Below are 22,952 nucleotides of genomic sequence, written 5' to 3' on the forward strand. Positions count from 1 at the left end.
CCATTTGAATGCCCTTTTTCAAATTTAATTCATTATTGATGGAGATGTCATGTTATATGAATGTGTCTACCTAATTCAAAAAAACAAAATCCTCAAACCATCATGTTTGATAACTATAGTTATGTTCTTTAGGCTGTTTAAAGGATCAAATGCCCTTAGCGTGGACCAGTAATATGAACAAGGGGCCATAAGTAGATGAATGCTAGATTGTCTGCAAGTTTTAGCATCAAAATGGAATAGTCTCATCTGTACGATCTAGGGGGCAAAGTGCAAATGACCACACATTTAGAGGGGCAAATTACTAAACGTTAACATTTCACACTTCGCAATAAAATGCCGATTATGGTCAGGGATAGGAAGTTTCTTTTGTATTTCCTAGAATAGTACTTGTGTCTTTGAAAACGAGGATAATTCAATTCCTGAAATAAAAGAAAAGAAAACGAATAGTGCAGCAAATAAAATAGTACTCCTTTGATCATTATGCACTTGAAAGGGGACGAAACAATAAAATGAACGTAACTTGAGAAAACTCAAATCCCCCTTCACCCAAAATGGAATAGCTGACAAATCCTACCGATAAAAAAAGAAAAAGGAAAAAAAAAAAAGAGAACATTTTGACCATACATTTTATTTCGGGCTTTAATGTAGAAAAAACCTTGCGAACTACAAGGATGTACGTTCGACAAGTATGTTATGCTAACAAGATACATCATGAAAATCAACCTTCTTAAAACTTGAAAATCTTTTCAATAATTAAAAAAATAAAAAACTTGAATAAACCAATTTCTTTTAGATCACAACTTTCAATTTACTCAGACCAGTGATTCACTAGCTATCCTTAATCTAGACTTTCTGGTTAAAGAGAAAGGTCAAATTTTGGATAGATCCGATTTTCAAAGATTCAATGATCCAAATTGTGTCACGCTACTTGATGAGAATGTATGGCACAATTTGGATCATTGAATCTTTGAAAATTAGATCTATTTAGATATGAACAAAAGAGAAAACTTGATTGCTTAAAAGGTTCTACACATTGCAAATTTTATTTAAAAAAAAAAATCATCTCTCAGCATAGTTTTACACTTGAAGTCAATCGTAACTTTTTTTTTTCCAGTAGGTAATCTAGGGTGGCATATGGTCCAGAGCAAATTATGGCGTTGGTCAATGGTTTCACCATGCTAGATGAAAAGTAAGCAAGAAAAAGCACGAATATCAATCATGTTAGGCGCAAGCTTTATGGCTTTAACGGCATGGAGACATGACATGGTGTTGAACAAGGAATCCATCATCTTCACTCCACTCGTCTAATCTTTCAATCAATTACCAATCCTTCCTCAGCAGTCAGACAATATCCAAACATAAAAGCAAAAGAAAGAAAAAGTGCTCAAAAGGAGCAATCATCGCATCAAATCTGTGGAAAGGCTTCCTCTAGCAATCTTCCAGCACCATCCGTTAGCTCGGGACTCAACCTGAACATCAACATGCAAAACTCCAGCTGGTTAAGTGCACCATCACCATCCAAATCTCCCTCTTTAATCATGCTTTTGATCTCCTCGTCCTGGAACTCTTGCAATCCAAGAAGAGCAGAATTTTTCTTGAGGCTGTCAAAGGTGATCAACCCCTTTTTACCGTCCATGAGCAGCTGAAATCCATTACATAGCTCTTTGATCAATCCCTCACCTCCTAGCTTATCGGCCATAGTAGGCAACAGATCTTCAAAATGAATTGTCGTTGGACTTCTAGCATCCATCGGAATTATGTAGAAAGCTCCAATATCAAGCAAGCAAACGATTCACGGGAAAATAGAAACTAGAAAGTGTGGGTATTAATAGTGCTTAAACTCTTTGGTTAATTACAAGGAAAATTGCGTAAGGTTATACTTGGACCAAAGAAAATATTAACAGGTCCAAGATGCCAGCGTCCTTGGTTACGAGGAAAATTACATAAATTATATAAGGGATGGACCAGAAAGATGTTTATGAACCAGTCCAAGAAGCCCACTGATGACTGGGTCATAACAGAAACAGGTTTTCCACTGATCATGTTTCCCTAGCTGCAAGATGTTTCTTCCACCAGCCCAAAAGCTTATACACCCTGACCAAGTAGACATTAGAAACCACCGAGCAGCAGCACAGAACCTATAGGGCAGGAACGGTGCTGACCGTTTAAGAGCACCATTCTAGCATAGTGAAACCATTGACCAACGCCATAATTTTGCTCTGGACCATATGCCACCCTAGATTACCTACTTAAAAAAAAAATACGATTGATTTCAAGTGTAAAACTATGCTGAGAGAATTTTTTTTTTTTTAAAGTAAAATTTGCAATGCGTAGAACCTTTTAAGCAATCAAGTTTTCTCTTTTGTTCACATCTAAATAGATCTGATTTTCAAAGATTCAATGGTCCAGATTGTGTCACACCACTTGGTGAGAATGTATTCCAAAGGAGAGCCTTAATTGAACTGATGTAGATCTTGAACAGCTTTGTTTATGAGTACTAAATTATGAACTGCATTGAATTAGAAGATCAGTCGAAACAAGAAGAAGCAAAAATGAAATAAAAGATAAAGACTAACACTAAAAGCTTGGACAACCAGATGACCAAGAACAGACTAGTCAATAAGCTGAAGAACGCACGAAAAATTCCATATAACATTTCTTACAGTTAATAAATGTAAGTGGAGTAATCAGAAACAATGAGCATAACCACAATTCCTGGATAGGAAAAGAAGGCGGCAAAATTTAAAGAGCACGTTCATGAAAAAGATCAGAATGTCTTGGTGTACCTTTCCAGCTTAGGTTTCGCAGAAGTCAGATGTGGTTTATATAATTCTCCAAGAGGTGGCTCAATGGTCAATGGAGCGATTCCAAGTATATGAAGCATATAGGATGAAAATTCCAAATTACAAGTAGAATTACCTGAGCTTTTCTTCCGTACAATTTATGCAAATCCAAAGAGAACTTTTCAATACATTAATTTGATTGATAGTAACATGTAACATGAGCTTTAAGGGGCATTATAGCAGATTAGAGACATTTTATTGATAGCAGCATTATATACACCAAAAAATGATTCTCCTCTAGTGTAATATTATCAATCTTATATCCTTGTGATGCCACAGCTACAAAAATGTTATCAAAACTAATAGATTGCTTCCAATAATGGTGACCACTTGAGTTTCAAGATCTTGACATCTGCAAGTCATTATCTTTAAATTTGGTGCTCTCATCACAATATGACTTGAGGCATTGCTCCCACATTGTAAATCATTCAGAAGCAGTAAGGTCTGTATAGCACAAAAAATCTGTCATTGCAAAGTGCTTCCGCGTTCTTTGCTACGCGGGGATGGAGAACCATCTCAACTCTAAAGAGGCTAGTTCTGAATTGAAAAAGGTCAAGGGCTCTATTCTCCCTCAAGAACCCCCTTCTCCAAGCCTCAAACAACTCGAACTTGCAGCCTCAACAAAGGACTTTGATACTGGCCAGAGAGACCAGCAGCATTACCCAGAATACTTTGGGTAAAAAAAAAAGAGGAGAGAGAGTGAGAGTTGGCTAAAAGTCGACAGAATGAGTTTCGTCATTTACCTTTACAGGTCCATTTCAGATACTCGCATAGGGTTCCAGAGGCTAGTTTCATCAGTTATATTCATAGAGCCAGATTGGAAAAACTACTGCTGTCATGTGACAAATATAGGCTAAATTCACACCCTGAGGATAAGTCTACTCAAGTTGGATTATATTAAACACAACCAGTAAGAAATGTACAAAGACATACAGAGATCTAGTTTCTAAATATACAATAAATCTAGGAGTAGCTAAACTCTTCCTGGTGGTTGTGAGGAAAGGAGGAGAAATGAGGAGGTACAATTAACTTGCTTGAGGCTTAAGCCAGGGAAATACAGCAATTTAGAGTACAATACATTCTTATCTACTAAGAGGTGCCAGTTCATTTACTTGGAGTGCAATTGCTTATCAACTTTTCTCCCTTTGGAATTGCTAACATCAAAGGGAACTTTCAGACGGTGTCGCTTATCAACCATGTTATCAATGAATGGTTCAACCGTTCCTGCAGATTTCAATAACTTCACCTGAGATAAATGTTCTAAATTTGAACAATACCCAAAAGATAACAAAGGCAGGAAATGCCAAAAGGATGGTGCATGTAGGGGTAACAGAAGTACCTCCACTTAACTAACATGGTGGAGACAAAAAAGCATCATTAATGCACATAGGCTTTTTTGCATTATAATAGAAATGTGCAATCATCTGTACCAGCTCATCAGATCTCCGTGGCTCTGCAAATTGTGTCAGCATTTAGAAAGGCATGAAATTTCCTCCTAGCAGTATCAAGCATTTATAGCATAAAAAGGAGATGATGAGTACCTTTTTCCCTGTACAATATCCGGTTACCACGTAAGAACAATATTTGTGGACATTCTTTAACTTTAAGAGCATATGCCAGATCCCTCTCAATGTTGATGTCTAGCTTTACTGTCTGTTTAAGGAGTGTAACAGTCAAAACTTGATGATACTATTGGCACACGTTCAAGGGATCGATTGCATTACACTAAATGAATAAATTAAGTGCTTGTGTTAATTAATGTCCTGATGAGGTAATAATATCACATGGAAGACCAAACAATGCATATCCATAAAATGGAAAAATGAAGAGTTTGACAGACCCGAGGAGGCAACCGATCCTTGGCTTTCCAAAAGACCTCTGCTGCTTTCTCAAGCTCCTTCAAAACTTTCCAGTTTTCACTTGCCCTGCATTTTGAGTTACAATATGAGATACATTAAAGGAATATAAGGTTTCAGGTAGATGGGAGCAAGCAAAGAGAATGGAAAATGATCTCAAGTATTTAATTGAGTCTAACAAACACTAAGCAGGCAATCAACTCCGAGTGATGTTCAAAGGCATGATGTATTAAAGGCTAAAATGTTATCACTTGCCTGTTGTATCTTTCAAAAACAAGAACAATTAAGGGGCTTGGACGAAATGCAAAGCTTTCCCATTCAAGACAATTTATCTCCTTGACCAACCCATAATCAATCTCCCCTTCCCAATCAATCTCAACACCATCTTCTCCAACAACATTTCTGATGGGATGCTGCTCAAAATATTCCGATGCCCTAATTCCCCAGCCCACATCTGCATCGAGAGGCCAATTTGGATCCTCCTCCTCCATTACCATGTTTTTCTCTCTACTCCCATTACCATGATCTTCATCGTCACTACTATGATCAGAACCACTCTCCTCATCTACCCTCTCCTTTATGATGCTTTCCTTGTCTTTCAAGATTTCAAAGTCCTGTTCTTTGATTGATGCAAATGTCCGCTCCAGAGAATCACGAATAAAATCCTCAACTGCAGCTGCTTCACTCCTTCGACCACGCCTTGGCTTTTTAGGAATTGTCGTGGGGAATATATTCTTCAGATTTTTATCTTTATCTTTGGGTGCTTTAGATTCACGTGTCCGGGGATTTGGCTTTTTAGGTTTTGAATCAGGATTTTGGCTGGGATTAGGAACAGGACTTGAGCCAGCATTCTTCGAGCTGGCTAAACAAATCAGACTTCTAGATAACAGCTTGTGTTCCCGCCAATATGGAAACAAGACATTTGAACAACGTGGATAGCTACATATAGCTTGAACGATTGTATCACAGGATGAAAATGATGAAAATGATGAAAAAGAGAGGAAGGGAAGGCTAGTATTTAATGTAGCAACGAGCATTTCTTTGTTTTCACTTCAATAAACTCAAAGTTCAGATCTTTCACAGGATCCTTTCGTAAAATTTCTCCTTACGAAAACACAGCTCAACAGAACAGAAAGTTTACCCTGCTGCCATTCATAGACACAGCACAAGTTCAAAATTTAGGTAAAAAACACGAATATGCTGGCTAAAACAAAGACAAATCAATTCTTCAATAGTAAGTTCTATGTCCAACCAAAGGATGAGCCTTTTTTCACTATATCCAGTCCCTGGAAATTTGCAATTTCGTTGTCACATATCGAAACATGGTCTACCCAGACGTCACCAGTCCCCACCAAAACGACCAGAAAACTACCCCTAAAAAAAAACCCAACATGACAACAGAAGAAATGTAGCATGAGTCAAGTAAATGCTGAAAGAATCACTTGTAAAAAGAGTTGAAGCCAGTAATTTCCACAAAATTAAAAGAACCAAGTAGGAGTAATTAGACAAAATAGAGAGCATCAAGTAAAGAGACTCCAATTTATCAATAATAAAAAAGAAGCAAATCCCGAGTTAAATGAACAGTTGAGTGGCAAATTTCCAAGTGAACGATAAACACAAAAGTAAAGAGTCTTCAAAGTTCAAACAAACATAAAATCAAATGTCTTATAGACGGTCTCAGCAACACCAAAACTTACAGAGGTAGCCAACGTTTCCAGGGATATGACAAGACCAGTACTGAGTACTGATACGCATGGACAGAGAGATATCCGATGGATTCTCACACCTTAAATTGCGCTGCTTGTAATTGCTCCATTTGGGAGCGGAGGTTTTTGGTGGGTTTAAGAATTGTGTCTGGATTGTGGATAAAGCCATTTATTTTCTAATTATTCCCGTAGTTAGCCGGCACGGTCGGCTGTAATTAGAGGTGAACACCGGTCGGATACTCATTCGGTGCACCTGCACCTGCATCTTATTGCTCAATCATTTTTTGACCCTTATCCAACCGGCATAGCAGCAGTTAGGGGTGGGCAAAAAAATCCGCCGGTCCAAAAACTCGACGGATTCTATTCGATTCGAAAAATAGAATATTCGATCCGATTTTTCTTAGCGGGGCAGATGAGAGTTGGGTACCCGCGAAAATAGATATGAATACGGATCATAAAAATAAAAATCCGCGCGTACCCGACCCATAGGGTATATTATATAAATATTAAAAAAATTAGGGATTATTTTATAATTTTATAATTTTTAATCCTAAATGTAAGTGAAATGGCTCGAGCGAATATTCTCAGTGAAACCTGAATCAAATGAACAAAAATTTGTGAAACTTTATCATAAAAATTGTTTATCCCTTTGATCCTTTTCATTTTTAGTCTACCTCCATCGATCTTTTCTGTAAATTTTTCATCTATTCAATCAAATATTTGTGTTTGGAGTTCCAATTTTCTGTTAGCTAGATAATTAAAACATTTGTGTCTCTCATTTATTTATTTATTTGATTCATTTTATTGTAATTATGTCTCTTAAATTTGTCTCTTTTATTTTAGTGCAAGAAATTTATTTTTCTTTTTCATCACCTTTAATGCCATAAGGTCTATTCCAAAGATGTAAGGAAATTGGGAAAGATTTTTCAAGCTTTTTTTGGTTATACTTTCTCCAAAAATAATTAGCTGTTCAATTCTTTTTTGGAATTGATTCTACAGTCACTCATTTGGAATGCAGTTTTGTACCATAACATCCTTAAGGAAGTTGGAAAGTTACCGGATACTTATTATTCTTGTGTTTGTTGTGTTGTAGAATGATGAAATATGTGAGAATGGTGATGTACTCAATTAACATGAAATTTCGTTTTTTCTATTAGATATTTTAATTCTTATATGTACTAAATTTATGAGATAAATTTGATTGTTGGATGAAATATGTGAGAATGGTGATGTATGGACTATGTTTACAATATCTCTGCCAATATTAATTGGAAAACATGTTTTTTTAATTGAAAAATTTGTTGATATTAAGTGCAAAACAATTTTTTTATTGGAAAATATTTTTTTTAGGGGCGGGTACCTTTGACCCGCTCCTTTTTTTCGGGTACCCGAAAATATTAGGAGTGGTTTAGGGTTACAAAATGGCTAATCCAATATATTATGGTCGGGTCAGCCAAATTATGTTAGGGGCGGGTACCCGACCCATGCCCACCCCTATCAGCAGCTGAGATAGGTTTGGATCAGTGAGTATTTGTCCCATCCCTCTTGTCATTTAAATGTTTTTAAAAAATGATTTATACTATTTTTTTTTGTATTTTACATATTCATCTAAAATTTAATGAAGATTTTTTTTTTCAAAAAGAGTGTCCCATTATGAAACAAACATGCATAGACAGATACAGTAAAAAGGAAAAAATTAAAAGAATTTAAAATCAATAAAACTTTGAAATAAGTAGTTTTTTAATTATATATTCCACGTTAATTAAACTCTTTTCTAAAAAAAATAAGATCATGATCGCTACAAATGAATTTTGTAAACAAACTATAGTTTTTCATATTTGTAAAGCAATTTGTTCAATGAAATTGTTTATTTAACTCTAAAAAGATTATTTTATAATATGTGTATAAAAATATAAAAATAAAAAATATATATGCGGGGTGAGTCGAATACCTGCGAGTTTTTAATTATGTTACCCTAACCCGCACCAATATCTAAACGGGTACCTGATCCTCTTTTGATCCAATCAAATAATATATCCTAAATTTCAAATCGGATCAAATCAAATATGATGGATTTTCGGATTAGCGGATATAACAGATTCTAGACAGAAAAATTTTCGTATTAGTATGTTTGGATAGGAGATTATTTGGGATCATTTTTTTTAAAAATATTGTAACATTTTTTTTGATGCAATGTATGTGAGATAAAAAAGTAATTGAAAAATGTGTTGATGATGCAAGCAAATTAGTGTGTGTAAATAATGTGTAAACCAAACACACTCTGCTAACCCAAAAACTCGCTATATTGTAGGAGTTTTTTTTTTTTTTTTAGGGGCGTCTCGCAGGGAGTGGACCCTGCACCTATTCCCCACCCTCCACAATTTGCTGGCAGCAAGGTTCGAACCAGGGACCTAAGACTCCATGTTCAACAATCTCAACCACCAGACCAAACCCCGGAAGGCTATTAGGAGTAATATTGGTTAGGGTAGATTATTGATTAGACATACTCTAAAAATTTTCTGTCTCTCTTGAATTGTGAATCGTCTAGGAATTGAAAAGTAATTGGGTACAGAGTAATGTCAAAATATGTTTATTTTAATTTTATTTTAAACATAATGGCACTTTTGCTATCGCCACGTTTATCCAGTGTTTTTAAACTTGGATCGGACCGGCCGGTCCAACCGAAAGCCGGCCAAATGCCCGATCTGAATTGTCCTAAAAACCTGGTTGGCAGAAACTCGGTCAAACCCGGATTTGACCGGTAGCTGATAAAACCTATAAGAACCCGATTTTTTTATTTTCCCTTTTTGTTGCCTTTTTTTTTCTTTGCCTTTGATCTAAATCTCTACTGATCTCTCATCTCTCACCTCTCTACGAAGTACAAACCCATTTTCACCTCCTCAACTCCTTCAATCTAGCTACCACAATCAGTACTTGATATCTTTTTCTAAATAAGATTTAATCTTAGATATGAGGAAAAGACCAAAAAAAAAAAAAGAAAAGAGATGAAGAAAAGAGTAGTTTGAAGAAAAAAGATAAAAGTTTGATTATTTGTTAGTTTTGAAAATAAATATCTAAGGATATAAGAATGGAAATCCTAAAAAGAAATACGAATGGAAATAAAAACTCAAAAAAAAAAAGAAAATAAAAAAGAACGGACAAGATCGAGCATGTACACTTTGTTCTTGAAGTTGCAATTAGAACCCAGAACTAGAACTGTTAAACGAACTGAACTATTCGGTAGTTCTGTTCATTTCGATTCATTTGTATTCGTGAAAGGCTCATTCGAACCAAATTCGAATGAATTTTTTTGTTTGATTAATAATCGAACAAGCACGAACATGTTTGCCAGTTTTGATGAATGTTTGCGAACATGGACATAATTATCATTTGATAAATTTTAGGATTAATTTTATGACTGGACTTTTATATTTGGAGGCAAATTGCTTTGTTTTATTTGTTATTTTTATGTTAAGATTGGTTATATAGTTAATGAATAATAGAATTTAGTCACCTAGTGTTTTAATTGTTTTTGAGGATGATTAATGATTTGTATGACATATTTAACACTTAAAATAATTTGGATTCAACCTTTTCGAACATGTTCGCAAATGACTCGTTTATGTTAAACGAGCCAAATACGAACTCAAACTCGAATTCGAACATGAACTTTGATTAATGAGCCAAACATGAACACAGGTTTGGAGTTCGAAAGTTAACGAACAAACACGAACCTTGTTCGAATTGTTTAACGAACAGAGTTCAAACATGAGATACTCGATTTGATTCGATTCGTTTACAACTCTATCCAGAACAGGCAAGACTTTAATGTCTATTGTAAAGCTTACTCTTGCAATGAATCCATGTCAAGAGAACTAAAAAATCAAAAGTATCTTCAAAAATGTCGTTAAAAGAATTTAAAGATTGCTCAACTTCTTCAAATTCGTCAATCTCAAAACACTAGGGAAATGTTTTTCAAAACATTTGGAGTGGCTGCCTAAGAGCTTTTGCCATCGATGGACTTGAGACTTGAGAGCTTATGATGCCTTCTATCCTTCTTTGGATTTAAAAAAAAAAAGAAAAAAAGAAAAAGGAAGAGTGGAATGAACGGCTGGAGAACAGGAACAAGAAAAGGCAGCATAATAGTAGAAAAGCATTTGTCGGCAGCTAGAGGAAAAAGAGGAAGGAATTGGAGGGATATTAATGTAGGGTTCAAAAAACTTTTTCAATATTGTGTTATAACCCCTTGGGTATTAAAAACTATTAACATACCTAGAAATGTTTCATAATCTATAAATATTCTCCATAAATTTAACTTTAAACTTTTAAATATGCATTGAATTATATAGATTTGATTGTTCTAATTTCTTTGCATTTTCTTCTTAAATAGCTTTGAAATATCAAACACATATGTATACATCTTTATTGATGTTAGCATGCTTTTAGATATTTTACATAATATTTTAATTTCTAAATAATTTTTATTAATAACACCACATTGACGTTATGGCATCTACGAGGATGACCTTGATATGTCAATCTAAACTTATGAAGTCGTAAATCACCAATTTAAAAATAAATTTTATATCTTATTTTGATTATATATTATTAGTAAATATTTATGACATATTTATGATGTCATTTGATTTGACCCCGATTGAAGCTGGTTGAACTCATTAATCCTTGACTCCTGATCTCAATTGAATCAATATCCTATCCGAATTTGAAAACATAGCATTTATCGAGCCATTTAACCTAGAATTTGGCACAGTAGCAACAATTAAGATCATATAAGCTAATCCGTTGCTGAATCTAAACATAAAAGGTTTATGTATACCATAATTTTGATTGTCCTCACAATTACCGTAAATTGAGCAAGTCCGGATATTCTTACCTCAATTAAATAGAAAAATCCTAATATTTATTTATTCACAAACACGCACGTTTCATATACAGTTATACACTATGTTATTGCTTCTGGCTAACATGCTAGACTTTTATAGTCAACGCAAATTGAAACGAATGTCTTTTTCATTTAAGCCAATCTCGAGCGATTAGTCCATAAGTCCACCATTACATTTGAAAATTCAACGTTAAAATTGCTTTTGTGGATACGGGGCTGGGGTCTACTTTTAAGTAAGCTAACCAAAGTTGACTGAATTTTTTTTCTTTTTTATGTAAAAAAGTAGACTGAAATGGGATAATTTCAGAAACCTCCCTTGAGGTTTCTAATAATTTTATTCAGCTCCTCTCAATTTTAAGAAATTATACCTACCTCCCTTGATATAATAAAATACCTATAATACCCTCCATTTAGTAGATAATTTTAAATTTAATGTAATAAATTTACAAAACCTTAAAAAAATTTATTCTTTTGTCTCTTGTCTATTTTCTAATTAATATAATTTCTTTTTATTATTTTCAATTTTGTGAATATTAGTAAATTAAAATTACAAAATCTACAAAGGGAATAGATCATGTATCAAACTAGAAGGAAATGAAGAGACTCGCAGTGATAGAGAAATAAATAATGAAATTGGTGATTGAAATCTGAAGAAGAACTAAAGATGTGTAATTTGTCATATTTTGTTTGTTGTTAAGAAAATTTTTTATAAAATGTCAATAATTATATAATGATTTCTTTCATTGGATTAAAATTTTTTTATTATGATTTTATTGTGCAGGTAGAATTTATTCACTACTTTTGAAATATTAATATTTTTAAGGTCATAGGAGAGTTGTAATAGTGGTTCTAGATTAAATTAATTTATATTAAAAAGGTATTTGAGCATTGATATTTAATTTGAGGGTATAAAATTTATTGTTAATGAGGTTTTGTGTGTGTGTTTTTTTTTTTATCGTTGTAAGCATCGATACTGTATATGTAATTTAGAATAATAGTGTTTTCTTTCTTAGTTTTGTATAAAAGGGCAATTTAGGATTTTTGAAAGAAAATCTAAGTTCTTGGACCTATATTGTTACTAAACAGTAAAAATAGAGGAGGTATATCTAATTTTTAAAATCTGAGGGAGCTCTTCGTAATTGTGGGAAATCTCAGGGGAGGTTTGTGAAATTATCCCGACTGAAATTGCCTTATCATGAGTTACTTTTCTTACGCAACGGATCTTCTGTCTCACACCCTGTGCCACTTTCTGTGCCACTTTTTATTATATTGCTATTTCTCCTTCATAAACATCATGTTTTAATTCTTTTTTGTTTCCTTAAGATCCAATAATTATTAATTGAGTAATACACAAAATTTAACAAACTCAAAAAATCAAAATGCATAAAAAATGAGATTTTTATGAATTTTCTGCTGTATTTTTTAATTTTCTATTATATATTGCTTTTTGGAAGCTGTTGTATTTATTTTTTACTCAATTAATAGTTATTAGATCTTAAAGAAACAAAAAAAAATTTAAAACATGATATTTATGTAGAAGAAATAGCAATATAATAAAAAATGGAACAGAGAGTGGCACAGGGTGTGAGACAGAAGATCCGTTGCGCTTTTCTTAGCTGTCTGCAACAGTTTTGACCTGTTCATCTTTCTTCAATATCATCAACCTAGCAACTGCATCTTTGTCCTGAATCTAAACCTCAACTGTTCTGTATTCACAACTCTGAATGGTCTAATGCAACATGTTTCCAGGGATAAGAACTTGTTGGTTGTTTAGACCAATTCTGATGCTTTCTTGCACTTCTTACCTCGCTTGCTTTTCCACAGGATCAGACACCATCTCATCAGGCCAATTCCTCTTTTCAAACCAGACCATTATCTCTAAAGAAGGAAATTTTGAACTTGGTTTCTTCATTCCAGGAAATTCTAGCAACTGTTACGTTGGAGTATGGTACAAGAAGATAGCGGCTCGCACCATAGTTTGGGTTGCAAACAGAGAGAACCCAATTGATTATTCGTTTTACAGTACATCGTTCTTGGCACTGCAAAATGGAAGCCTGTATATCTTCAGTAACAAGAACAATATAGTCTGGAGTACAAGTTCTAGTTCAAACATCACAACCTCAAATACCACTCAGGCAATACTTCTTGATAATGGAAATCTTGTTTTGGCGAGTGGGATTGGTGTTATATGGCAGAGCTTTGATTATCCCACAGATACGTGGCTACCAGGCGGAAAGATTGGATTCAGTAGGATTACTAACGCCACAATAGTACTTACTTCCTGGAAGAACAAGGAAAATCCAGCTCAAGGTCTCTATTCATTAGGCATGGACCCCACCAGCAATGGTGAGATTTTCATATGGCGGAACAGTAACAAATTGTGGAGGTCTGGAGGCTGGCAAGCTGGTAGTTTTCCTTTTATGGAAACGAGTATTAGTTACAATTTCAGCTACAACTCAAATGATGAGGGTAAATACTTGGTATACAATGGCAATAAATCCATCATATCTAGAATTGTTATCGATATTTCTGGGACAATGAGGCAATACTTTTGGTTGCCAAGGTTACAAGAATGGACTATATTCAAGTCTTTACCTTCGTCGCTTTGTGACATATACTCTTCTTGTGGGGCTTTTGGGTATTGTGACATCAGTAGTAGTCCATCTTGTAGCTGTTTGCCAGGTTTTGAACCCCAGTTCAAGCAAGATTGGGATTTGCTAGACTTTTCTGGGGGATGTATGAGGAAAAAGCCTATAAATTGTGCCACAGGCCAAACAGGATTTCTATCGATACCTACCACGAGGCTGCCTGCATACTCAGAATCACTAGAAGTAGGACGGGCTGAAATATGTGAGTTTGCTTGTTCATTCAACTGCTCCTGCAGTGCTTTTTCCTATAGTAGCAGTGGAGGTTGTTCATTGTGGCTTGGTAATCTGTTGGACATAAAAAAACAACAGAATGGAAGTACTGGTGGAGACCTCTATCTTAAACTTGATTTGTCTGAGCTTCCTGCTAAAGGTTAGACGCTTCCTTACCGCATATTATGGCCAACTATGACTTGCCACTAAATATCTTTTTCCCAATTTTCTAGGTCATAAGAAATCATTACGAGTAGCTCTGGCAGCATCTATTACTCCTGCAATTTTCATAAGCTGTTGTTTCTTTTATTGTTTGTGGAGAAGAAAGTACAAACAAAAAGGTATGTTGTTCCTTGTCATTTAATGACGCATGTGTTACTTTTCTTCCCTGCAATTGGTGACCAAATTTGCTTCCAGATTGCCACATTGGTATTCTGTCGTATTGATATAATGGTGTCCTTGATCATATTTGTACAGGGAATATAGTACATCATCAGAATCTGTTTCTTCTTGATTTAAGTAGTAATAGGGCAAAGGATAACAATGGTGCCACAGCCAAAGATAGTCGAGGAGAAGTGAAGATTGAGAGCATTGGGCTGCCAGTGTTCAGTTTTTCAAGCATTGTTGCTGTCACTAATAATTTCTCCTCTGAAAATAAGCTTGGCGAAGGTGGTTTTGGACCAGTTTACAAGGTAGTCATTGAGTCTCTGACCGAATTTTGACTAGGGACAGCATAAGAAGTTTATCGAAAAAGAATAAGAAGGAACAAACAGTGATGCCACAAAGTAGCTTGCTTCTACCAAAAAAAGAAAAGTAGCTTGGTGCATGATTATGGCGGTTCTTTATTATTAGTATTATCCTATGTTCTTGATATAATTCTGAATCTTCACTAATACCATTGGCGCCCAAACTTTGAATAGGTTTTGGGTTTTTCATTAAATTTACTTCTGTGAAAAGCTCATCTGTTTGTATCTGCATAATTCTGCGGATATCTAAAGACGTGCAAGTAAGATTCACCCGCTAGTCCTTTTGGGATATTCAGGGAAGATTACAGAGTGGTGAACTAGTGGCTGTGAAAAGGCTTTCTAAAAAGTCGGGACAAGGCTTCGAAGAGTTCAAAAATGAAACAGAATTGATTGCAGAACTTCAACACAGAAATCTTGTTAGGATCTTAGGATGTTGCCTTGAACAAGACGAAAAGATATTAATCTACGAGTACATGCCCAACAAAAGCCTGGATACTTTTCTCTTTGGTATGTAACATCTTGTCCATCTTTGTCTTCCCTTATCTGCTCGTACTTGATTCTGCTATCAGCGTTTGTTATTCTCACTACTGCACATATCCTTAGAGCCTAAGCAAGAGTTTTTGGATTGGCAACAACGTATTCACATAATTGACGGTATTGCTCAAGGCCTTCTTTACCTCCATCAGTATTCAAGGATACGAATTGTTCACAGAGATCTGAAAGCTAGCAACATTTTATTAGATGGAGATATGGACCCTAAAATATCTGATTTTGGATTGGCAAGAATTTTTGGTTTAAATGAATTGCAAGCAAATACAAATCGGATTGTTGGAACTTAGTAAGTGTGTACCTTGAAATGCATTTTCTACTAAGCCGCACATCCTAGATTGTCATTTCAGATCCTCTTGGCTAATCATCCTTTCCATTTTTTCAGTGGTTATATGTCCCCAGAATATGTCATGGAAGGACTTTTCTCTGTAAAGTCCGATGTCTTTGCCTTTGGAATTCTGGTTCTAGAGATTATGAGTGGAAAGAAAAACACTGGTCATTATGGCTCTGATAATATGACTCTCATTGGATATGTAAGCTCCTGATTTTCTTCTATATCGCTTTGTTCATTATTGGATATTTCTGAGCCAAAACTAGTATCTAAAACATTAATGTTGACACAAAAGCTCCTTGGCACATGGATTGCTTTCATTTTCAGGCATGGGAGCTGTGGAAAACAGACAGATTGCTGGAGCTGATAGATCCATCGTTGCAGATTTCTTCTTCATCCAACCCTGGAAGATACATTACTATAGGTCTCCTATGCGTCCAGGAAAATCCAGCTGATAGACCAACCATGTCTGATGTTGTTGCAATGTTAAGGAATGAACATATGTCACTAACATCACCAAAAGAGCCTGCTTTTACAACTTGGAGAAATTTCTTGAATACAAGCTCAGAGGGTGGTCATTTCGCAGTTTGTTCTGCCAATGATGTTACTATTTCATTATTAGAGGCCCGTTGAAGCCTCCCTCCAAAAGAGAAGAACAACTTTGCATGAGCCATTTCCCAACCTTGTGATCCTTGTTTTCCAGGTGAAGTTCTTTTCAACTTTTTGTATCTTCTTGCAAGAGTACAACAGAATTGTCAACTGGGATCATGTTTTCTCCATTCAATGCGTGTTGGGGTAGGCCAAGCAACCAAGACCTCCAAACTAATATCAGAAGTTGCATAGCCTGTGCAGTTGCAGCTCTACAAGCTCTCATTTTTGCACTCAAGCAAGCCTAGATTTGTATACAGCCTTGCTCTCCCAGCATCTGTTTAAAAACTCCTGGTTCTTTCAAAACAGCCTTGAATTTCTACAAAATAAATCTGATAAATTTCATACCTCTCTAATGTCACAACACTCATCCAATTTTGTCCTGGTTTTGTTCTAATGAAATTAATTGAAATATTAAATTTTTTCATGGGCCTTAGTCATCAAGAGATCCATATGTCAGTACTAAATGTATCCTAATAATCTCGCATCATAAATTTAAAGTTGGGTCGGACAGAAATTCCTCTAGGAAAAAGGGTAGCAAAAATTTTCAGTTGAAAATAGTTGAGAAGTTAAGAAAGTGTTGCAATCCAAATCAAAATGGAAAAGACAATATCCAATTGTCGATTCAATGTGGCCTGAAGTAGGGTAGAACAGCAATCACCATTAAAATTTCTCAATTAGATGCAATGAGCCATACCATCACAATGACTGGCCAAATATTGTCTCAATATTGTTCATGTAGTTATAGATATTGTTCACTCACATAACTAGGTGCATGAATTATTAGGATCAAATCTAATCTCAAGAACTATACATCCACAGGTCCAAATATTCACCAAGCATGCATGCAACTGCACATTCTATTACAATTTAAATGAATTCTTAACGAGCTTGCATCAAAGTAATTGTCATTTCATCGACCGATACAGCTCCTATGCTTGCAGATGACGAATATGGAAGATTACTACCATTATTAACTTTTTTTATGACAAATGCAGGCTGTTTAGGAGAAACTGAAGGCAGTGCCGTTCCATTTGATAGCATGGAAAGAACTTGGGACATGGTTGGCCGATCACTCGCCTGTTCTTGAACGCACAAAAGGCCAATTTGAATGCATCTCAGTACTTCATCTTGATTATACGAGTCCCTCATTGATGGATCAACTATTTCCAGGGCCTTATCTTCTTTCCACAGATCCCAAACCTGAGGCGTAGAATCAAGCACATATATCAAAAAACAAAGAGTTTTCCTTTTCGTCAATCATAAATATGTTAGCCATGTCATCGAATTAGATTTCATGACTTCAGAATTATGCAAGTGTGCTTACATATCCAATCAAATTGATAGCGTTATCATGGAAATAACTGCTATTCTTTCTGCCGCTGATAATCTCCAAGAGCAAAACCCCATAACTGAAAACGTCTGATTTATCAGAAAAGAGCCCTTGCATTGCATATTCTGGTGACATGTACCCACTGCAATCACACATATATCATATTAATTAGTACTATGCTATTGCAAGTAATCTCTTCATATTAGTATTCATTCCAACTTCAGTAGTCTGCAAACTGATGATCAGACTCAGAAGTAGCTGACTATTTTAAAAAAAAAAGAAAAGAATCAGAACACTTACTAGGTTCCCACCACTCTGTTTGTGTTAGCCTCCATTTGACCTGCTCCAAATATTCTAGCCATGCCAAAGTCTGATATTTTTGGCTCCATACCAGCATCTAGTAAAACATTGCTTGCTTTCAGATCCCTGTGGATAATTCTTAATCGCGAATCCCGGTGAAGATACACAAGTCCCCGAGCAATGCCTAGTATTATTTCAAAGCGTTTTCTCCAATTGAGCAATGCAGCTTTTTCTTTATCTGGACAATGCATATCGACTATCCATCACATTTTCATTCAGCATCTTAACATAATTCTTATTCAAATTGAGGGGTGAAAAATAATTTCTCAAGGCTGAAGGAAGATTGATGAACAAATATAGGGCGGCATGCAATGCCACTTTTCCGAATTGTAGAAAGTTATCATCGTTTTGTGCTTGTACCAAATGTTTTTCAATTTCAGAAAATGAGAATGTGCGACCACGTATGCACAAGATGAGTATAGTACTGCTGATAGAAGCATACCGAAGATGAAATTGTCGAGTCCCTTATTTGGCAGGTATTCATAAACTAGCATTTTCTCATCTTGCTGGATGCAACATCCCAAAAGCTTAACAAGATTCCTGTGCTGTAGTCTTGCTATCAGTGTAACTTCATTCTTGAATTCCTCAATCCCTTGTCCTGAACTTTTTGACAATCTTTTGATAGCTATTTCTCTACCAGTATGCAGTCGACCCTGAAATTAGAATCTAGAAACCAATAGGTTATCTTGTCCAGAAGGTAGCAAAACAAGTGGAAAACTGAATTTATCATGGACAAGGAGAAGTCACCATGTAAACTGTTCCAAATCCACCCTCTCCAAGTTTGTTAGCAAGGGAGAAATTGTTGGTTGCTGAAGATATGGTTCTTAGGTCGAAAACGGACAAATCTGTATTTTCATCTATTTCCTTTGTTGTTGAAGAAGCTCCGTAGGACGATCTTGGACTAATGTTAAAGCTGAGCAGCCGCTTGATGTACTGTCTTTTACCTGCCCTTGTACACAAGCATTTCAAGAAGTCATAATGGAATTCAGAGAATTAGAAGAAAAATTCTAATCGGTAATGGTTGGTTTAGTTCTCTAATTAGGTTCTCGTGGATTGAAGTCAAATTCTTGAAGCTTAAAGTCATCGTGTCATGATTTTTTGTACCCTGAACTTTGAAGAAAAGATCAGAAATTTCTGAGCTTTTAAGTATGTATATCTATGAAGCAGAATTTTACTGCCAAATCCATCTTGCAATAGAAAGATACAAATGCATTATTGTAATTCAAAGTAATTTGTTTACCTTTTCTATTCTTGAGTACCACCCATGACAAAAATAGCAGTATGAGAACTCCTGCTGCAGATGCTACAACAATGATTACCAACTTTTTGCTCCGCGAGCCCTTTGAACTCTTTAGAAATTCAGCTGCAAAGATGGAAAGACCACTCAATTGATTAGCTCAGCATGTTGCAAACAAGTCCAATTTGTAAATATTTAAGATTAAAAAACCTGGGAAGTTCCTAAACTATTGTTGTTATCTATTTTTAACCCTTCATCTAAATTTTATTTCTGATTGATCCTTAAATAATTAAAATCACATACTTTAAGGACTTGGTGACTTTAGACATAAATTTAGCCGAATTTAAAGCGCTTTTTTGTCAGTTCACAATTAAAGTAATGGCACCAGCATTAGAAACCCTAAAAAAAAGGCAATCCTTCAACGACTGCTAAAGGATCTGAAGAAGAAGAAGGACAGGGTGTAAAAATGAAACTTGAAAATGCATAGCCAATAGATTGTACATATGGATATTGGAGTGTCTCTTTTGTTATTGGATTAAAGGTAGCAACGGATGATTCTTTGTCCATTAGCAATGAATCCTCCTTGGAATAGCAGATTGCATGATCTTTTAGTGCCTTGGGAACTGAAAAAGAGTACTTGGCATTCCACTTGGAATCAACAAAGCCGTAGAGTCCTCTTGATCTTTCCAGGAATATTAGACATGGAGAGAATGTGTTGGTGGTCCTCATCGGAATGGTGGAGTCGCAGAGTCTGTTGACACATCGGAAGTTTATACAGCCAACAAAAGAAAGTTTTCTAGCAGTGAGAGCAAGTATTTTTGAAGGGACATCACACAACAATTTCCTTTATTTTGCTTCTCCTGATCTATTCCCCACCAAACTCTTCACCTTGATTTCCTTTTGTTCCACCTCCATCCGTCCTCTTAGTTGTTCTTCTTCTTCTGATTTCCCAGAGATTCTAACTATTTCTTGCTGATGATTACTAGTGTCTCCCCTATGATGATTATCCTTAAAAAAAAGCCCTAAAAAGAGGCAATCCTCGATTTTTCACAGGATTTTTTGAAGAAAATCTAACGGTGTTTTGAAGCAATTGAAGGGCCGCCTCTTTTTAGGGATACCAGTCTTGATACTTCAATTGTAAACGGATCAAAATACCCTTTAAATCCAGCCAAATTTATGCTTAAAATTACTGAAAGTCCTTAAAATATGTAATTTTAATTGTTTAAGGATCAATCAAAAATAAATTTTAGATAAGGGATTAAACGTAGACAATCACAATATTTTAAAGACTCCCCAAATTTTTTACTCAATATTTAACTATCTCCTTTCCCTTTTCCTTTTCTTACAGAAGTAAGAAATTGTTTAATTAAATCTAATCCCAAATTTAACCTCAAAAGTCGGTAAATTTTGAGGTAAATCTGGGGACTTAACTACCCAACCCTTAATCCAGTTGGGATCCTCTATGCCACTATTCGGTGTCAAATTCAGTGTCAATCCCACTTATCACGTAATGATAGAAGAAATTTAAATAAATAGCACATGATAAATTAAATAAACAGGACACTTGACTTAAATATAGAAGTAGCACACTGAATTATCACTGAAAAAATGGCACTGAAAATTCAATGTGTCCTTAACCCCCCAAGAACGATGAGGGATAGACAGAATAGAGAAACTATAAGGAAGCTATAAGGCTGCTGCTACTGGGGATAAGACCCTCACAAACCTCAGAAATCGATGTCAATCATTCAGAGGAAAGAAAGTCTCGAAACATCGACTGCCGGGCTTGACTCCGAGTCCATTTTTCCTTTTTCCATATCACTTTTGATTCGTGTATGGAGTACGTTTTTATCAGTAATGAATTCGTCATTGACTGGATGTCAAAATGTGATTGAATCGTCTCTAGCTAACTCACTGACGAAATCTAGTGCTCCTAATTTTCTCACTTTTGAGTCCCTTTCATGGGAATTTAAACAAGAAAAAGATTGGTAAATGAACAATTGATAAAGAAAATTGACAGCTTACCTAACTCCGCGGCTGTAACTCTGATGTAAACATCCTGGCCGCCATTGGAAAACAGCCTGATATCTATCAAGTTCCCGTACCAAGTGATGCAGCCACTTCCACCACGACTGATATTAGCACTTGCATAAGCTGTGCATGAACAATTTCTTAAGCACAAATCCTGGCACTCTTTTGATCCCACACCCTCATTCACTCTAGCATTTGAAGTGTCAGGAACCTTAACAAAGGTCAATTTTATGAATCCGTCAGTGCTGTTTCCGCACGTCTTTTCTCCTTGCTTTCTGGTGCACCCATTGATTGCATCCCTCAGATACCATTCACTTTTCACCTTAGGCACAAAACCTGGAAGACATTTACACTCGAATTCACCCAAATTGTAAGGGTCACAGTCACTGAATGTGCCACAATGGCTGTAATAGTCGCATTGATCCTTGGGGGCAGACCAAAATTTGACCCAGCTATGCTCACCTCCTTGCCAAGTTAGCCTCTCCATGGTCCCTGATTCATTTAATGCTAATCTAGAAAAAATATTGGGATCGTGAATACTATAGGAGAGGCTAACTCCATCATTATTATCGACATAGCTAACTGTGAAGATGAACTTTGAAGTCATGTCTGGTACTCCACTCAATTGGATCCCATTCCATGGCCCTGTTCGCCATAGCCGGTCTGATCGTTTGTACAAAAAGAATTGGGGTGAGCCATTTAGCTCCATGTTGAAACGAAAATCACCCGTCCCAGGATCATCTTGTGACTTCCAAGAGGTCAGGACTGTCTTAAATCCAGATGTCCGGTTCACCCCAAGTTTCATGTGAGGAAGCAAAGTATTAGTGGGAAAATCAAAACTTTGCCATGCTACAATGCTTCTGCTTTGATCTTGAAACAACATCAAATTCCCTGTTTCAGTGAGCTGAACAGAAGAAGAGCTAGTGGATAACATGCCTGAAACATTGGTGGACCATAACAAAAGGTTGCTGGATTCATCGCGTAGAATAAGATTTCCTGATTTTTCAATGGATACAACTCCATTGGTGCCATTTACGGGACTGTCCCTATTGGCTACCCAGACAACAGTTTGTTCTGGAACTTTGTTGTACCAGATGCCGAGATATCGGTTTCCAGAAATTCCAGGGCTAAAGAAACCAAAAGCAAAGGAGTTTCCACTGGAAACTAAAAGATCTCCATCTTTGAAAGATTGGTTTTGTGTGATGGAGTCCTTGGAAGTGCAATACTGGATAAGAATCAAGAGGAGAGAAACCAATAAGTACCTTTTCCGGTGTTGCATGGTTCCTTCAAGGCTTCTTGCTTTTGGCATTTGGAAGTTTGAAAGGGAGTGTGTTGGAATGCCACTTTTGTGCATAGACTCATCAATTACATGTGTACAAGTCGTTGTGAAAATAGAATTTAAATAAAACAAAAAGAAAATAGTGGCCTTGTTTGGCAAGCAAGTTTTTTGGCCAATTTTGTCTGTTACAAGTTTTTTAACAACTTTAGTTACAATAATCTTAAAAAACTTCTCAAAGTTTTTAAACTATACATTTTAAAATATTAAAAAAT

At 35.7% G+C, this 22,952-nt stretch overlaps 4 protein-coding genes across 9 annotated transcripts; 1 reads left to right on the forward strand and 3 right to left on the reverse strand.

The window, feature by feature from the left end:
• Nucleotides 1-1,227: 1,227 nt before the first annotated feature.
• On the reverse strand, nucleotides 1,228-1,753 carry LOC113763859 (calcium-binding protein KRP1-like). Its single transcript, XM_027307834.1, has one exon. The coding sequence runs from the start codon at nucleotides 1,748-1,750 to the stop codon at nucleotides 1,406-1,408; it is 345 nt and encodes a 114-aa protein (XP_027163635.1). The 5' UTR covers nucleotides 1,751-1,753; the 3' UTR covers nucleotides 1,228-1,405.
• A 1,963-nt stretch (nucleotides 1,754-3,716) lies between these two features.
• On the reverse strand, nucleotides 3,717-6,608 carry LOC113763858 (thioredoxin-like fold domain-containing protein MRL7 homolog, chloroplastic). Of its 4 annotated transcripts, XM_027307831.1 has the most exons (7): nucleotides 6,397-6,607; nucleotides 5,952-6,073; nucleotides 4,955-5,844; nucleotides 4,684-4,768; nucleotides 4,385-4,496; nucleotides 4,183-4,296; nucleotides 3,717-4,067 (listed from the first exon to the last, which is right to left on the reverse strand). In XM_027307831.1, the coding sequence occupies exons 3-6, from the start codon at nucleotides 5,734-5,736 to the stop codon at nucleotides 4,193-4,195; spliced, it is 1,083 nt and encodes a 360-aa protein (XP_027163632.1). In that variant the 5' UTR covers nucleotides 5,737-5,844; nucleotides 5,952-6,073; nucleotides 6,397-6,607; the 3' UTR covers nucleotides 3,717-4,067; nucleotides 4,183-4,192. The 4 variants fall into 4 exon arrangements, with proteins under 4 accessions (XP_027163632.1, XP_027163634.1, XP_027163633.1 ...); XM_027307833.1 differs by lacking the exon at nucleotides 5,952-6,073 and having other exon boundaries at nucleotides 3,717-4,089; nucleotides 6,397-6,608; XM_027307832.1 differs by lacking the exon at nucleotides 5,952-6,073 and having other exon boundaries at nucleotides 4,955-5,841.
• A 6,402-nt stretch (nucleotides 6,609-13,010) lies between these two features.
• On the forward strand, nucleotides 13,011-17,522 carry LOC113760407 (G-type lectin S-receptor-like serine/threonine-protein kinase At4g27290). Of its 3 annotated transcripts, XM_027302972.1 has the most exons (9): nucleotides 13,011-14,326; nucleotides 14,400-14,507; nucleotides 14,644-14,858; nucleotides 15,209-15,419; nucleotides 15,516-15,566; nucleotides 15,654-15,750; nucleotides 15,847-15,994; nucleotides 16,120-16,495; nucleotides 17,439-17,522. In XM_027302972.1, the coding sequence occupies exons 1-8, from the start codon at nucleotides 13,048-13,050 to the stop codon at nucleotides 16,423-16,425; spliced, it is 2,415 nt and encodes an 804-aa protein (XP_027158773.1). In that variant the 5' UTR covers nucleotides 13,011-13,047; the 3' UTR covers nucleotides 16,426-16,495; nucleotides 17,439-17,522. The 3 variants fall into 3 exon arrangements, with proteins under 3 accessions (XP_027158773.1, XP_027158771.1, XP_027158772.1); XM_027302970.1 differs by having other exon boundaries at nucleotides 15,516-15,750; XM_027302971.1 differs by lacking the exon at nucleotides 15,516-15,566 and having other exon boundaries at nucleotides 15,579-15,750.
• On the reverse strand, nucleotides 17,090-22,740 carry LOC113760406 (G-type lectin S-receptor-like serine/threonine-protein kinase RKS1). The gene is made up of 7 exons (XM_027302969.1): nucleotides 21,396-22,740; nucleotides 19,374-19,496; nucleotides 18,881-19,077; nucleotides 18,576-18,786; nucleotides 18,074-18,311; nucleotides 17,768-17,915; nucleotides 17,090-17,643 (listed from the first exon to the last, which is right to left on the reverse strand). Exons 1-7 carry the CDS (start codon nucleotides 22,708-22,710, stop codon nucleotides 17,323-17,325), a joined length of 2,553 nt encoding a protein of 850 aa, XP_027158770.1. The 5' UTR covers nucleotides 22,711-22,740; the 3' UTR covers nucleotides 17,090-17,322.
• Between the last annotated feature and the right edge of the window lie 212 nt (nucleotides 22,741-22,952).

Source organism: Coffea eugenioides, chromosome 2 (assembly GCF_003713205.1).
Source record: "Coffea eugenioides isolate CCC68of chromosome 2, Ceug_1.0, whole genome shotgun sequence".
NCBI lineage: Eukaryota > Viridiplantae > Streptophyta > Magnoliopsida > Gentianales > Rubiaceae > Coffea > Coffea eugenioides.